This window comes from Cavia porcellus, unplaced genomic scaffold, assembly GCF_034190915.1.
Source record: "Cavia porcellus strain 051 isolate PalLab524CR breed Dunkin Hartley unplaced genomic scaffold, mCavPor4.1 scaffold_2, whole genome shotgun sequence".
In the NCBI taxonomy this organism is placed as follows: Eukaryota; Metazoa; Chordata; class Mammalia; order Rodentia; family Caviidae; genus Cavia; species Cavia porcellus.
In genome coordinates, this window is record NW_026947485.1 from 61,589,864 (window position 1) to 61,606,423 (window position 16,560).

At 36.9% G+C, this 16,560-nt stretch overlaps 1 protein-coding gene across 10 annotated transcripts in view; it reads right to left on the minus strand.

The window, feature by feature from the left end:
- Positions 1 to 16,560, minus strand: part of Dync1i1 (dynein cytoplasmic 1 intermediate chain 1) — a 306,856-nt gene that overhangs the window by 48,579 nt on the left and 241,717 nt on the right. For all 10 annotated transcript variants that reach the window (XM_063242471.1, XM_063242461.1, XM_063242475.1 and 7 more), the window contains 4 exons: positions 15,275 to 15,421; positions 10,246 to 10,359; positions 7,667 to 7,800; positions 3,869 to 4,013 (listed from right to left, as the gene is read on the minus strand). In XM_063242471.1, coding sequence (XP_063098541.1) covers positions 3,869 to 4,013; positions 7,667 to 7,800; positions 10,246 to 10,359; positions 15,275 to 15,421 — 540 coding nt within the window. The remainder of the gene's footprint in view (positions 1 to 3,868; positions 4,014 to 7,666; positions 7,801 to 10,245; positions 10,360 to 15,274; positions 15,422 to 16,560) is intronic.

Consider the following 16,560-nt stretch of genomic DNA (forward strand, 5'->3'; position numbering starts at 1 on the left):
GCCTGCTCCTTTGTTAGCAAGGAAAACCACTCTGACAAAGTTTCTGCTTCAAAGTGAAGTCTTCCCTGACAGTGGTTTAAGATGAAACTCAGTGTAGTGGTGATGTGGTCTGGTGGGAGTGCGTATTTAATGCATTTTAATCCTATTTTTCTTCCTGCTGTCCTCATTGTACTAGAATTTAGCATTTACTAAAGATTAACATTCTCTTCAGAACCTCGGGTCTCTTTATTGCATGCCCTACTCTCCATTTCCAAGTATTTGTATGGCTGACCTCTTGGAGGAAATTAGCTCTGAAGACTGATGTCCCTAAAATTCTCTTTTCTCTGAACATGATTGAGTCCATCATACCATCCAGAGTCCATTTTTGCTTCCCTAATGAACTTTTCCTGTTCTCTTTTGAACCAACTGAAATTTCTTCCCTTTGTTACTTACATTTTCCATTCAGCAGAATATTTAATCATCCACTTCATTGAGAAAATCGTCATCATTAGAGAGCTTAACTAAACCCATAAACCCATACATACTTGACCCCTGATTTTCTGCTCATCCTTAAGTCAAAAGAGATGTTATTGCTCTTCTTTAAAATTCACTGCCCCAGGCCATATAATGGATGCCATTTATGCTAACATTTTAATGGTCCCTTTTCTACCTTATACTTAGAGATTTTCTACTCTCCTTCTTTACTGGTTCTTCAAAAGAGCAACATCCTCAGGAGCCTCTACAACCTTCATAAAATGGAAAACATTTTGATTTCTCTTTAGTGCTTCTTCAGTTTCCACTCATGCCTTGATCCCTTATAGTTTATGCCACATCCTTAGTATAGTAGCATAGATACTGTATGTGCCCTGGATACCAGGGGCTGGCTTCCGAGTTGATAAATGTAATGGACCTAGTTCAGTCCTGATGTTGCCTCTCTGAAGCATCTGTCACTGCTACTCCTTTTCTGCTTATTTATTTATTCTTTTACTTGGTTCTGTTCTGCTTTTAGTTTTTATTACAGAATATTTCAAATATATTCAGAAATAGACTAGTACCAGTCATCCAGCTTCAGTAATTATCAATACACGGCTAATCTTACTCATCTATACTCAAGTTCTCCTCTTTCTAAGCAGCTTGTTTTGAGCAAATTCCTAACATCAGTGTATTTTCTGTAAATATTTCAATATGCATCTCTAAAAAGTAAAACCACTTAAAATGATGATAGTGTCATTATCATACCTAAAAATAGTAACTCACAAATATCATCAAATGTGCAGTCAGTATTTACATTTCTTTGCAGTTTCCTAAAATTTTAAAATTGGTTGATCTAAATTGGCTGAATCAATATCTACACGAGACCCATATTTTCAGACTGGTTAGAATGTCTCAAGTTTTGTTTCGTTCTGTTTTGTTTTGCTATACAGTTTCTACTTCAATTTTATTATTTTTTTTTAGTTTTATAAAAAACCATGAAATCTGTTGTCCTAGGTTTTCTCTTAGTTTGGATTTGATCGATTGTACACACCTGTGGTGTTCCTTAGCATTTGCCAGCTGTGTCTCCTATTGGCTTCAAATCAGAGATCTGGAAGACTGCTAAGACTCAGATGTGACTTTGTGGACAAGTCTACACTGAAAATCTATTTCCATAATTATGCAGGTTGTTTATCTTTTTAGAGCAGTGTAAACCATTGCTATGGATTATGTTTAGATCTCCCTACAAAGTCTCGGTGGGGCTTTTTCAAGGGTAGCTGGAGCTAGATGTGTGATAGACTCACGGTGCACTGCCAGCATTAAGGGAGCTAGGATTAAAGGTATGAGTGCTCTCCGACCTACGGGCAGATAGCCTGGATACAAAATAAGAGATCCAAAGAGGCTTTCTGCAAGTCAGTTACTAGTAGCTTGTTCCTTCCTTGCTTTGCTATCTTCTGCCTGCCATGAGCTGCTTCTCTTCTCTGATGACTGTCTGTCATGCCACCCTGCTTTGGAACCTGCCAAATGTGAACTGAAACCTCTCCAAACTGGATGTTAAATATATCTTTTCTTGTTTAACTTTGGGTGCCAGGTATTTTGTCTCAGCAACAAGAAGTAACTAACACAAGCATGATCTTTGCTTAAACCATTAGGGGTTGCATGATGATAATACTCAAATTTTATCATACTTTTTCCTGTGTTAACCAGACTACTTTCATAAAGAAAAACTTTTTCTCGTGAACCATTTAGTAATCCTAAGAAAAGTCAGAAAAGAGAAGATTTTTTCTTTTACTTGTTGATTTTCAAAATAATGAGTTGGTTTGCCCAGTATTTTGGAAAGTTAACAAATGAAGGATTTTTTGTTTATTCCCTTCAGTTTCATAATGAACTCAGGAAGCTACTACCTTTATTGATGTTTGGCAAACAGAAACTTACTTAATTTGGCTTCCAAATCCTTTGACAAAAATTCTAGTATTTGGTAGCTTCTGTTATGAAAAATATTAAAGTAGGTACAAAATTTTATAAAGTTCCTGCTCAAGACATAGGCTTAGTGATTTCTTTAGGGATTTCTCTTTAGTTAGTGGAATCCTCTGAGGTTCAGAGCAGCACTGCTATTGTGTTGGTCATTGTTTCTAGATCTTTTATTGGCAAGTGGGATAGTGAACAGTTTTGTCTTTTGGATTTGAAGATATTACACACATGAATTTTTACTGCTACTTCAAACTCAAACTCAGGATTACTGTAGAACTTTTACTTAACTTCATGAATTGGTGTCTCCTTTCAGTCAAGTTGATGATTTCTCAATAACATTAACATTGTTATTTAAATTATTTTGCAACGCAAGCAATCAGACTTGCAGCAATGAGTCCTAGAAATTACTTAGAAGATTTTTTGACTTTTTTTTTAGTCCTAGATACATACTCCTTTAAGAGTCACTTTAAATCATTCCTTATTGTAAAGTTTTGCTACCAGTTTTAACCAGATGATTCATTTTGTGTTACTCTAAATTTTTTAGGAACTAATTTTAAATTTTATTTTATGTCGTTCAAATGCAACAAGATATATTCAAAGAAACTTGGCTCTTGTCTCTGCTTCTTCCAGCTTCTTGTCTCCCTGTTAAGTAATTTGCCTATGTAGTTTATCCATTTTGTTTTTAAAACTATATAAACATAATTCTAAACAATGAAAAAATATTATTTGTACTTCTTTCTACCTAGATTTTTTTAACTTAAAATATATCCTAAAGATAATTCCATAATAGTGTGGGAAAGTCCTTTTATCCTACTTTGATTCACACAATGCCTTATTGATGGAGACTTTTAGGTTATTTTTAGTAATATTGCTGTTCAGGTAACTTTTCAGTGAATAAACTTTTGCACCCACCCTTTTCTTCTTTTGGTTAACATGTCTTTATCATAGATTCACAGAAACAGGATTTGCTCAGTGGCACAGTGCCTGCCTGGTAAGCACAAGGTCCTGAGTCCAATTCCTGGTACCAACCAACAAACAACACCAACAACAAAACAGACAAAACAAAAAATTCAGTCCCAAAGCTTAATTTTCTGTAGGTACACATGTAAGTAAATTCTACAAAGCTCCAGGAGATTAACAATGGACTAATGCAAGTAGTGAAAAGGGGCTTCTTTATCATCCAAATGATAAAGTTTAGAGTTTTGTCAACCGTCAGACTGTTTTTGAGTATTACTTAATATTTAAAAATAAATAGGCTACACTGACAAAGTTAAGTCTTAGCTAGTTCCTGAGCAAATGGAGCTCAGCAACAGGTTATATAAATCCCCAATGCTAGGTCCCATGGAAGAGCCTTCAAGTAGAATTGCTCCTTACAACTCCCCCAGGAGACAAAGAATCACCCTAAACCTCTATATTGTACTTAGAATTTGGATCAGGATATTCTTACCTTTGTGGTCCACAGTTTGACAGTCCAATCAAAGGATGAAGTGACAAACAGGTGAGAAAAGTCAATGGGACCCACAGCCATGTGGCAATTGATTCCCGTCACTGGCCCTTGGTGGCCTTCGAAGACCTCACCAATGCCTGCTTTACTGCATGAAGAACGCATAGGAGCAGGATTTCAGTGGCTTTTGCAATGCACTGTGATTTAAACATTTCATCTCTGCAGATTAGTACACATTATCTGCAGGATCACATTTTCAGATGTTTTTAGAACAATAACTGTATACTACTAAAGATGAAGTCATTGTCTGTTATTTCGAGAAAAAGAAATTGTCTGAAAGCATATGGTACCACTTTGGGAGACTAAAAAACAGTAGAGGGAAGAATAATCTTTTTAATCTTCAGAACTCAACAACAAATTTTATTGCTTAACCCTTTTTCAGGTGTCACAAAATCCTGTCATTCATGCAGCTAATTTGATGAAAACAACTACGTGCAGATCTCAGAAGCTTTTATGTTTATAATGATACCATTGCATTTTAAAAATGGCTTTGTATATATTCCATTTTAGCTCCTTTTGGGGAGCCTCTTGGCTATAAACCACTATCCATTGTAAAGGAATAATCATTTGTTACTTAAAGGAAATTTCTTACATTAAATTGACATTTTCCACATCTAAAAAGGTAAGAATTTGTAAAAATTCTTAATATAAATTAATACACATTATCTCAGTATTATACAGTGAGAATCATGTTTTCACATCAGTAAGAACAGAAGAGAGATTTACAAATACATTTTGTAAATTCTATAATGGAAGGTATCTTGTATTTCTTGTTGCCAAATGACTAGTATACAGTAAATGCTCAATAAATATTTGTCTAATGAAACAACAAAGAAAAAGAGACTAAATTATGATTTTAAACAAACAATATTCTTTTAAAAACAAAAGCACATTAGAGAAATAGTGATACACATTTTAAAAGTTACCCTCAGACATATTTCCCTTATTTTACCAAACTGGGATCATTTCCAACCCTCTGTTATCACATAATGACCTATATATGATTATACCCAATTAGGAAAATTAGAGGAAATATATCCAAAATGCTGCATTTTAAAAAAAATTCATGTGCAAGAAGTTATAAATATGACAAATATATAGGGATTGTGAAATCTCAGTATTACATCACTAAGTAAAAATGGGTTCAGTTACATGTGGTCCCCTGGAGCACCAATAAATGTCAATGCACTGAGTAAAATTTGGAATCACAAGCAGAGTACTGCGGTGTGCGTCCCATATAACAGGCACTCAAAAATTATGCCCAGAGAAACTGCTAATAGTAGTTCCACATGTGATCATTTAGATTTGTTCTAATGAACACGAGGAACTGATCTTTGAAGTGGCCCCTGGTGAGACTCCACTTGCTCTTAACAGCATCCTGAAAGAGTTTATAGGGTGCAAAATGAGGACCTTGTTTAATTTATGGAAGTGGATTTGCACCTTCCCTACGTTGGGTGAAAAATAGAAATCCCACATCTCTCCCCTGTAGCCCTCGATGACCCATTTAAAATTACTAAATAACCAATGCCTACTACTTTATGACTTTTCTAAGATCTATAGTTTACATTTCAGATGGATGGGCTAGGGTAAAGAGTGAAAACAAGTTTATTATAAAGAGATTGGTGGTGTGTGCCATGGAGACTTTTTCTTTTAACTAGCAACGTGTATTCTGGCTATCTTTGAGAAGAACGGTTGTTACAGAATAATAATATACATAATGTAAAAGGTTATTTACATTAGAGAAATTTTTTAAAAATCTGAAAAAATCAATCAACATGTTTTATAACTTTCACAGATAAGTAAAGTCCCAGGTAATAACCTATATGAAGTTCATGGAACTTCTAATCTGCTGACCCTGACACATGCCTAGACCGATCTATGTATGACTCTCAGTTTGTCTTTCCATGCTCTCTGCATCTCATATGCACAAATAACACCCTACTTATGCTACAGATATTTGTGCATTTTTGTTTCCCACTGTCATCAGTTTCTTGAAGACAGGAACCTGGTTTAAATAACACTTGTATGTTTTATAGCACCTAGGAATGCACTCTGCTCCAAGGAAATGTGCCTCAAGGGTTTGCATGAATGAATAATTTAGAGGATATTTTTATGCTTTAATAAAAAAATCTTTAGTGTATTTTTGGCCAAATTTTATATTATAGGCACATTGGACCTAGAACTGTGAGCCACATCTTCTTCAGTTATCATTAAATCATGTGTACAGGGCAAAGACTGCTTGTTTGGAAACAAACACAACAGGAGAAACATGGTTGATATTACTTGAATGGAAAATATCATGTAGTTTAACCATGGATATTTGTTACTTCTCACGTTACAAAAACATGAAAGTATCAACTTGCAACTATTTGTCATTCCTATTAAATCTAAATAGCCTGGAATCAATATAAGAGATGAAAAAAATCAGTTGAACAGGAACTACAAAAGAAAGAGAAATTAAGCATCTGTGTGAACATAGTGATCCTTTAAAAAAATGTTGAGGCTACCTATGTGGTTTTGCATGTAATTTTAGAGTCCAGTTCAAATGATCAGAATCCACGTTATTTTGATAGTTCTGTTATCCAGAGGCACTTGCAACCTCTCAATAAGGGAAAGATCTTGCCACCTGGAAACTGCATGGTGGTCTATGTATCTCCTACTGTTCTGGCTGCTCAGACTATGAGGAAGGATATCAAGGAACTTTATTTGTATTCTTCAGATTTTATCATTTCTTTATTTCATATATTATACAGTTTTTGGGTATTTATTTACTATGTGCCAGATACTGGGGTAGGAGGGATCAAAGATGAAAAGTAGTTTAGTAGGGGCTGGGGATTTAGCTCTGTGGCATAAGCGCCTGCCTTGCAAGCAGGCAGTCGCGAGTTCGATCCCTGGTACCGATAAAAAGGAAAAAGACCGAAAAAAAAAAAAAAAAAAAAAAAAAGAAAAGTAGTTTAGTGAGGGAAAAATGGTAGATGAATAATTGAAATGTGACTAATATTATGGTAGAAACACATAGAAGAATATATGAAATAGTAAACCTGACATCAAATATCCCTATTCTATTTATTCTAGTTTAATTTTCTCTATCACTTATCACCTTAAACTATGTATTTACTTGCTTATTAGCCTTTTACCCTTAGCAAGAGCATAGACTCTATATCAATTCTGTTCCTTTCTGTATTCTTATGATGGTGTCTGAACAGTGAAGATTCCCAACCAATATTCCTAGAAAGAATGAGTGAACAAAAGGGATAAAATATTTGCAAGACCTAAAGAAAGGAGTAGTTTTCTTTGCCCAAGAGAGTCAGAAGAGATTCAATGTGGGATGATCTCTAGGCTGGCTCTTTAATAAAGAGAAATTAGTCAAGCAAAGAAGAGAGGAATAAGAGACCAAATGGAAGAAACCGAAGTGGGTAGGCGAGGTTCCCAGATGGTGGTCCCCAGTAGGCACATGAAACTTGAAGGTATGTACAGCAGATGAGGCTGAGAAATGTCAGACAGTGCAATAGCTCTTCTAAGAAGTGTGGATATTTTCTCCCAAGGCAGTTAGACCACCAAGGACTTAGAAGTGGCTAAAAAGAACCTATGGGTGCTTTTAGTTAATAAAGCCTTGAAAGTGTGCTTTTGCATTTTGTTCATAAATACCTTCCTTATAATGCAAGGTGCTTATCCTCTAGAATGTTACAACAGACTTTTGGAAATGAGGACCATGTCATCAGTGAGAAAGCAGAAAATCACCTTCCATGACGACAGGCTGTGTAGACTGTACCCTCCTCACTGCCGACCACGAAGTTATTGACATCTCCCGTCGGGAAGGCCATTCCGGTAACAGCAACGGACTTGGACTTATTGTACACCAGCTCCATGCTCTCCTAGCAAAACATGGTGTGGTTACATTTCCATCTGTCAACTCCTCTCCATGCCAAAGATAGCATGGAAAAATCATTTGGCTAAATCGTCTGTTTGCTTTTCACACAGCGTTACAAAAGACCCTGACTGTGCCAGAAACCACGCTTTACTGCTCCTGACATTCACGCTGCTGTGTATCTCTGGTTTCAGCCCGGCTGGATTTCATCAGCATGTGCTGCTGCTTCCTAAGTCAGGCAGAGATGACAGGTGAGAGTTTGGAAACTAAAGGTGCAGAAACTAAAGATAATACTGCAATGATTACACTTGTCAGCCTCAGGCTTTAATAAAACACACAATACCCTCATATTTACAAACATTTTCAAAGTCAGTTGTTCATGAGAATACACATCTATTAATATAAGATGTGGGAAGTACATTTGTCAAGGCAGGACTGTGGGTCCTCCATGGACTAAACCAGAAAGTTTCACTCATGTCATAAAAACCAGATTTGAACTCTAGGAACTAGATTTCGTGAAGGGTAACCTGTATGTGGTGGGTGTATGGGCTGTTAGCTGGCAAAGAGTGGAGATTAGTTGCTTAAAATAGTAAGTGAGAGTCCTTGGTTTTGTGTAAAATAATTTTTAAAATTAGGAATTGGAGAATATTTTAAATGACACACTGAAGAGTGACGTTTAATGACAATGAGTATTCTGACTATTTACATCAAGTTGTCTGTTTTGTGTACCTGAAATAATCTTGAAAAACCATCCTGGGATGTCATATCATTGCAGTTGCTTTAAAGTTTAGTCATTCCTAGGCAAACCAGGCTATTTAAGCCAAGGGGTCCATAACTGGGAAATGTATGCTCTCAGGCTGGCCCATACAAACAGTGTGGTTATGTTCAGGTTCACTGTAAGATTCGCACCAACAAGCACGTTGGTGTCCAGGGTAAAGGAAGCAGTGCTGCAATGATGTAAGACAGAAAAGTGACTCATGAGTGGTCTGCCTCATCTCCAAAGTCAGTGGCAACTTCCACTGGGCAGAGAGATGAGGGCTGTGTCAGCTGTGAGGCTCCTCTGCTTCTCCAGGCCATCCACAGGGGCTATACCGCAAACTCCCTCTGTGCAGACAAGCATCTATGGGCATCTTAACATTAATAAAAATGATCTTGGAGCCTGTACCACTGTTTTCTCCTAAACAAATGCATGTTTAATCAGCAAAATGGGCAGTTAAAAATTCCTCCATATAACCCACTACTCTTATATGTGTTTCCATATACCCATCAACTCTATATGTGTTTATGATCTATATGCTTTCAGAAGCAAACAAGACATTTATGAAAATTTTAAGACAAAACCATGAAATGCTCACAATTTCCAGATCTGAATAATGTTAAAGATCAGCAAATACAGGGGAACTTAAATTGTAAGCAGTTTAACACTCTCCTTTTTCCTACTAAAGTTATAAAAGTAATTTTATTAGCTTTAGTATTTTCTACAGCTACATTTTACAAAAGTTTAAAGGAGGTTCTTTACAGCTCCCACAGTTCCTTACATATTTTGCAATTTTAATATCTTCTTAAACAGAGTGAGAGACATCCTAGAGTTGTTATTCCAGGAAAGGGAACAGGAATGTTAAAGTTGATAATTATCATACTGGATGTGTTTCATAAGTCTTTGGATGCTTTTTCATATTTTTGTCAATGAATTCTTCATGGTTTTTACTTGAAGGATAGAGAAGTGCTTTCTTTCACACAAAGAAACTGAAAAAGTGTGTGTGTGTGTGTGTGTGTGTGTGTGTGTGTGTGTTTAAGCATGCCACTATGTGTCTGAGTGTGTATGAGTATGTGCATATATTCTAAAAGTTGTTTCTCCTCTGCTTCTTCTTCTTTGATTGGTTTCCATTAGTGCAATCAGTAGTGGTTTGGAAATGTTGGAATTTTTTCATTTTTGACTTTAAATTTGTTGAGCAAGGAATGGGAAGAGCCAGACTAACAAACATTCCAGAGAAGAAAATGGATGTTTTAACAAATTCTTTATGCACACAGCAGTTGTCTACATTACAGCTACAAGCAAGGACTTAGATTTCTGCTTTGTTAGGGTACCTTTCTTTCAAGGCAAGAATGCAGAAGGGATTGCTTTGCTGAGATCCATCCTCATTTGTGATTGGTCCACAATATAATTCCTACCATAGGCAACTTCTTTAATCACTGTGCTTTAAAATGAATTATTTCTTTATCTCTTGAAACTGACCTAAAGGTTAATGTATTACAATACTTAAATGATAAGCAGTATAGGAAATGGGTGTTGGCTTCAAGAGGAGACTGCTGAAACCAGACCCATTCTTTCAAGATTATCCATTAGTTTAATCTTCTATAGGATGTGAAGGTTTGACTTTGATAAATTTCATTCCCCAGTAAGTATCTCTTTTCAGCAGCACTCCCTATGTGTAAGGAAAAACATACCCACCTGTGGAGTTGACAGCATGTCCAGACTCCAGGAGCACATTTTCCCATCAGTGGAGACAGTGATGAGGTTATGAGCATTCTGGGTCCCAACAACATTGACACAGTACACAGGGTGCTGTGAAAGCATCAGTAGAGAGGATCAGGTGCAGCTCCAACAGGACAGAATCACATCTGATGTCAGAAACATGACTCTAAAACAAGGCCTAAAGAGTGATGCATTCCTAGTAGGATACAAGCCTTGGTTCATTTGCCAATTTTGATTTGAGCCTGATTCTTTGTTCAACTGTCTGGTGGGAACACATAGTAGTAGAAATGTTTACAGATCCTCACTTTGTTTAAGCAAATGCAGAGCAACAAAACTGAAGGAAGGCAAATGAAGATGAATGGGCAGAAGGAACCCAGAGAGGTGAACCTGGATCACTCAAATCCCCACCACACAGTTTTAACTTCTAAGTTCTACGTTAGTGATGTGAAAAGACAGTCTTCCAAAGAGTAGAGCCAATGACTTCTGGAACAAATATGTGTCTCTGAATCTGGAGTATAATACATTGTAGTCATGGTCCCAAACACTTGGTAACAGTTTTTGAAAAGTGGTTAATATTTACCTGTCTTTTTAATTGACGTGAAGATATTGGTGGTGAACTTACTGGCACAATGTGCTTAGTGAGATAAAATTAGGTTCTGCTGTTATTGTAAAATATAGGACAATGATAGATTTACTTTTCAAAATACCATCTGGAGTAGTATGGCCACTTAGGTTTGACCAGGGTCTTGAGAAAGGTCATTTATACATCCTGGAAACCATAGCAAGCTGCTGTATCCAGCCTTCTACTTTACTCTAGCAAGTTATCCCATTCTGCAGAATTCTACATGGTAGGCTAAAACCATTTGCAGTTGCATATTAAACACTAAATGGGAGGTTAGCATAAGCAGAAGCTAGTAGCAATTTGGGTTAGATTTTAAGCAGCTGAGTCATGAGTGGCCAAACCACAACTTACTTGATGCTTCTCTATATAAATAGCTAACAGTTCCTGATGAGTTACTGTCCATAATACCTAGCCACAAGTACAATGAAACAATCTTTAATACTGGAAAGCCAATATTATATAAAGGATGGTTCCCAGACTATGATTATCATATAAACTCTTGGTCAGAAAGAGTAATAATAATCAGCAAGTGGAGCTACTCATCTGTTTCATCCAAGAAGTGGTCCAAACACCTTTCTAAAAGAGTAGCTTTCTAAAACAGTAATTTTAGTTCTAAGTTTTAGATAGTTATTTCTTCCACTATTAGAGATTTTTTAAAAGTTCATGGAGACATTTTTAATGTAGTACCCTCTGGGATCATATAGATGAAATCTGTAAGATTCCTGCTATTTAAATCTTTTTTCTGGCACAGGGGATTGAACTCAAGTACTCATGCATGTTAGGCAAGTACTCCAGTGAGCTACATCCCCAGACCTTATCATTTTTATTTTGAGATAGGGTCTTACTAAGTTACTAAGTTGCCTGGGCTGTCCTCAAACTAGTAAATCTCCTATCTAGGCTCCCTGATTAGGTGAGGTTACAGGTGTGTACTGGGATGCCCACTATAGATTGTGGTTTTATAGCCTGGGTCCCTAGCCATTAAATCTTGCCTTACTTTGACTTACCATTACCAGTTCTCAGTGTACTGTTGGTGTGTGTGTGTGTGTGTGTGTGTGTGTGTGTGTGTGTGTATTTGGGGTTGAACTTGAGGCTTTGTACATGCTAGGCAAGCACTCCACCACTAAGCTACAGTCCCAGCCCATGAATAAACTTACTAAAAATTTGAATTCTTCTTATGGTAAAGCTCTGAGAATAAAATAGAACTGTCTACCTATAACTGTTTCAGTGAATCCTAAGATTATAGCTGCTGTTCTGACAATTACATCACCTCTCTCACTCATGTTGATAGGCAGTAAACTATTGTAAGTCCCTATGTCTTTTAATATCACATTCCTAGACACACTTTTCGATGAATGAGCCTAATGAGTATAGTGTTAAGTACAGTAAAGATGTGATGATACATTTTATCTTGATCATACCTCTACATACAAAAGAATTGATTATTTGTGGAACTATTGGTAATACGCTTCTCCAAGTCTTTGATGCTGAAGACACTAAAGCAGTATGAAATCAAACTCAAGCCAACATACCAAGTGGATATCAAATGAGAGAATAGATATAACAGATTCTCACCTAAAAATAGCAAACTTAGTCAAAGGGAAGAGTGATATAGAATGGATATTCAAGAAGCTGCATGGTTTTGACTTGGTCTGTGTTATCCCAGAAACCACTGCACTGAATTAAACTTTCCTTCTCCCATGAGTGGAATGCATGGAACAAACATTGTTAAGAGTCTGAAATCCACCTGCTTTTTTCACAAAGAGTCCAATGGTGCTTCTCTGTGAATCATCATACCCCAACACAAATAACCAAACTCTCAAGGATCAAGTCTCCCAAAGGTGTGATAGGGAGGGAAGCCAAGTTTGGAAAATACATAAAGCCAGAGCTTCGAGGAGGAACGTGTAAGGCATCCACTAGCAGGTTTTAATCATTACTTTGGGGCTGTCCTCTCGTAAGTAATAAAATGCATACAAGAAACAAAAAAGAGAGCCATAAAGAAACCTGGATATGTAGAGAAGCAGACACTAGGATATGCCTAGTCAAGGGATACGCCTATACATACACACACAACTTCACTTAATGGAAAAGAAAAAAGCCAGCAGTATAGTTTGTTTTTTCAGTCTAGATGCCAGATTGTTTTTATTTATTTTAGGAATAAACTTACTGTGTGGCAGAAGGATGTTGTCTTAATTACAATTTCCTGTTGTCTCAAAAACATATGTGTGGTGGGTGTGAAAGGAAATTAGTGGGTAATCTGTGGTGGGCCCCTTTTCCTTTTTGATCCTGGCACCAATCAGTCAGGCAATGGTGGAAGTTGAAAGATGAACACAAAATTAACTGTGCACTTCTAGCTATGCATTAGACAAAATGCAGCAGAAAAAAAGACAGTTGTTTTGTTTTCTAACAGAAATAATGGCATCATTTTGATAATTGTATTTTTTGTTGTGATGATCACATTCTAAGTTTCTTGGGGGTGGTTAACTCTTTGAAAGAACCCCCAAATTTGGATTTCTCCTAAAATCTTTTTGCAAAATGTTCTAACATTTGCATTTATAATTTTTGAAATTTCAAAAGGTGTCTTCACGAATGTACCAGATATGTACCCAGAGCCAGGAAACAGCTTCACACTACTAGAAAAACCATCTGCATTGAGCCTTTTTCTCCTGGACCACTATTTTCTGCTATTAGTTTGGAAAAATGCAAAGGACATAAGAGCAATTTCTCAAGATTTGCAAGAACTAGTTTCACCAGCATGTGTCTTTGACCCAATCAATCAAAATTAGGACTGACTTAGTATTTATCATTTCTACCATCAAACTTGGGAGAGCAGAAGAATTTTCCTCCTTATAGTCTCAGCTAAAACAGCTAGCAGATCTTTTTCAAGGCAGAATGCCTTTGAGGCCAGGAGATGGGAAAAAAAAATGAAACAACCACATTAAGGAAATTGAGAACAATAGCAAAGCCTTATTCTTGGGCATAATTTGGGCATTTCAGAGAAAGACCATCATCTACCCTGATCATCAAGGTAGTAGGGATTGATGGAGACATGCCTGTCTTTTCATTCTTCCAAACAATGGCTACACACACCTGTCATTCTCTTAAAGGAAATGACAGCGCAGTTGTCTTATGAACACTATACTGAACCTCTTCTACTAAATTATGGGTAATGGTTTTGAGATGTTGACTTTTAACCCTGGGGATTATATTGTCACTGTAGACTTTGTGTTGAGACTTCCACCACACATTCCTAAACTTAAAGATGGATACCTTCTCAAATCACAAATTGAAACGGTTTGTTGGCAAATGTCTCACTTAACATCCCTAGGCACAAAGTGCTTACTCTGCATGGTCTATTTGAAAATATTTGTTTCATTTTATAATATATAGATGGGAGTGATTTCTTCAGGCAAAGATTCATGGAGATTCCTCTTCCAAAGTGTCTCTCTATATCATTTTCCAGTTTTAACCTCCCTTCTTTGGGGCCTTTTCTACATGCTAGAACTTGCAGAATAAGAGCCTTCTCCAAAGTCAATGCTTCCTGAGAGAAAAAGTCAGCGTCTCCTGAGAATCAGCCATCTGGGACTTGGGGGGGGGGGTGGGAATCAAGAAATCAATTAGCCAGCCTTCCTGGTAAGCTGTGCAAACTGTGCATGTTCCAGGGAGAGAAAAGTCAGCTAGTGCCTCCTGTGAGCTAAATGCCATTCAGGCCCCCCTGACCTCTGCAAGCAACTGGATGGTTCTGAGGACAGCCTGAGTTGATAGCAATTAAGGTACATAAAGCAGCTAAATGCTTGTATTATTTGGTTGATTGTGCCTACTTGGGGCCAGAGGTCTGAGCATCTCTTGGGAGGATGGCAGTATATAATATAGCAAATATGGGGGATTTCCTTCTATCTTGTCTTTGAAGTCCAATATTGTTTTCACTGTTTTGCTTTGTTCTGATTGTTTTGCTTTATTGAATATTTTGTGTTGATTGGTTTTATAGTGTTTTGTTTTTGGTTTGATTTGGCTATACTTGATGTAATAGACAACTACTGTGAAGATAACAAGTTATAACATGGCAGTTATTGTTGTTTTCCCCACATCCTGCTTTGAAGTTCTATACAAATTCTGCAGCACTCTTGATTAATTTTGTTCTATCTTGTTTTGTTGGATTTTACTACCTTCAAAATAAAAATAGTAAAAAAAAAAAAAAAACCCAAATTCAGTGCTTCGTGTACCTACTTTTCACTCAACTGTATTTTAGTAAGTTGGCACACCATGACTGTAAACTAGACATTTTTTTGCATCACTTGGTTGGCAATGTCCATACTTTTGAGAGTTGAGCTAATTCCTTTCCAGAGTTTGGGTAGCTGACAAGGATGTGACAAGAGTTTGACTTACTGTGTGTGCAGCAGCTGACAAAGGTGTCCTCTGCACAGGTGTCCTTCGATGACTGCGATTGTCCCACAGGACTATCTGGCCCGAGTACGTTCCACCAACCACCAAATTAGGATGAAAACGGGCAAAGCAGACAGACATAACAGAGGACTGTGAGGGAAAAAGAGACAGAGAAAGAGATGTTCCATGAAATGGCTGTAGAATAGACCATTGTCTTTTTTCTTCCCAAAGAGAAAATGGTTCATCACATAAACTCAATACATCTTGGAGAACATAGAGCAATTGAAAGCTGGGATTGTGAGATGCATAGTTACTAGGCAATTTAGCACACAAACACAGGTCTTTCTCTTCAGAGGTCAGCCAATGGTTTACTCCTTGAAATCTGAAATCTGAAATCGTGGCCATGTCATCAAATAGGCATAAAACCTATCTTAAGTAGATCATTAATTTGTGGTCTGTAGAACTTGCTTTATGGGCATTTCTCATTTCTCAAAAAAAATTGCAACAGAACTAAATTAATTCTACAGTGAGGTCTTTACAAAGCAGTTCCTTCCTTTGAGAACATGGCCACATCAAGTTGTACTTTGTGCAGTATTGGTAAATGCAGTCATTCCGAATGCAAGTATGTTAAGATAGGAAGCTTTAAAATTATTTTCTTTGACCTCAGGCAGACTTCTAGGAAGTATACTGACCTCAAACTGATTCAGTTGGGTCCTCCCAAAATACCTCATTCCTATGGGTATTCTCTCGACATTTATCCTGTCCACTTCAAATAATTCTTAATGTTAACCTTTGCCTATTTTAACCAACAGCCTGAAATATATTTGAGTCCAGCTCTGCCATGGTCTGTCATTACATCACAAATGTGGTTTCTGAAATTCCACAAACAACTATTGGGTGCTACATTTTGTATGAAATCACTTAGCTCATGTACTTATAATCAGAAAAGTTATGGTCTCTCATTTGTTAAGTTTTACTGGATTTATGAAGTACCTTCCACATTCGAATTTATAAGTTGACTTGTTTTTAATAAACACATTTTATTTCATCAGTTAAATTCATCAATTAACAATCATGGGTAAGAAAGGCATTAAATAAAAGCTAGTGGGAAGCAAAAGGTTAATGTCATTAAGAAACTCATGCTCTGGTGACCGGAACTCAAAAAGTACACATTCAGATGAGTGGAGCAGCTACTACTGTGTATGTTGCTTTGAGTAAAAAGGCAAATGTTGCCGCTCACTGTGGACAAAGTCATGTGAGAAGAAGCAGGTGGTTGACATTTCCATCTC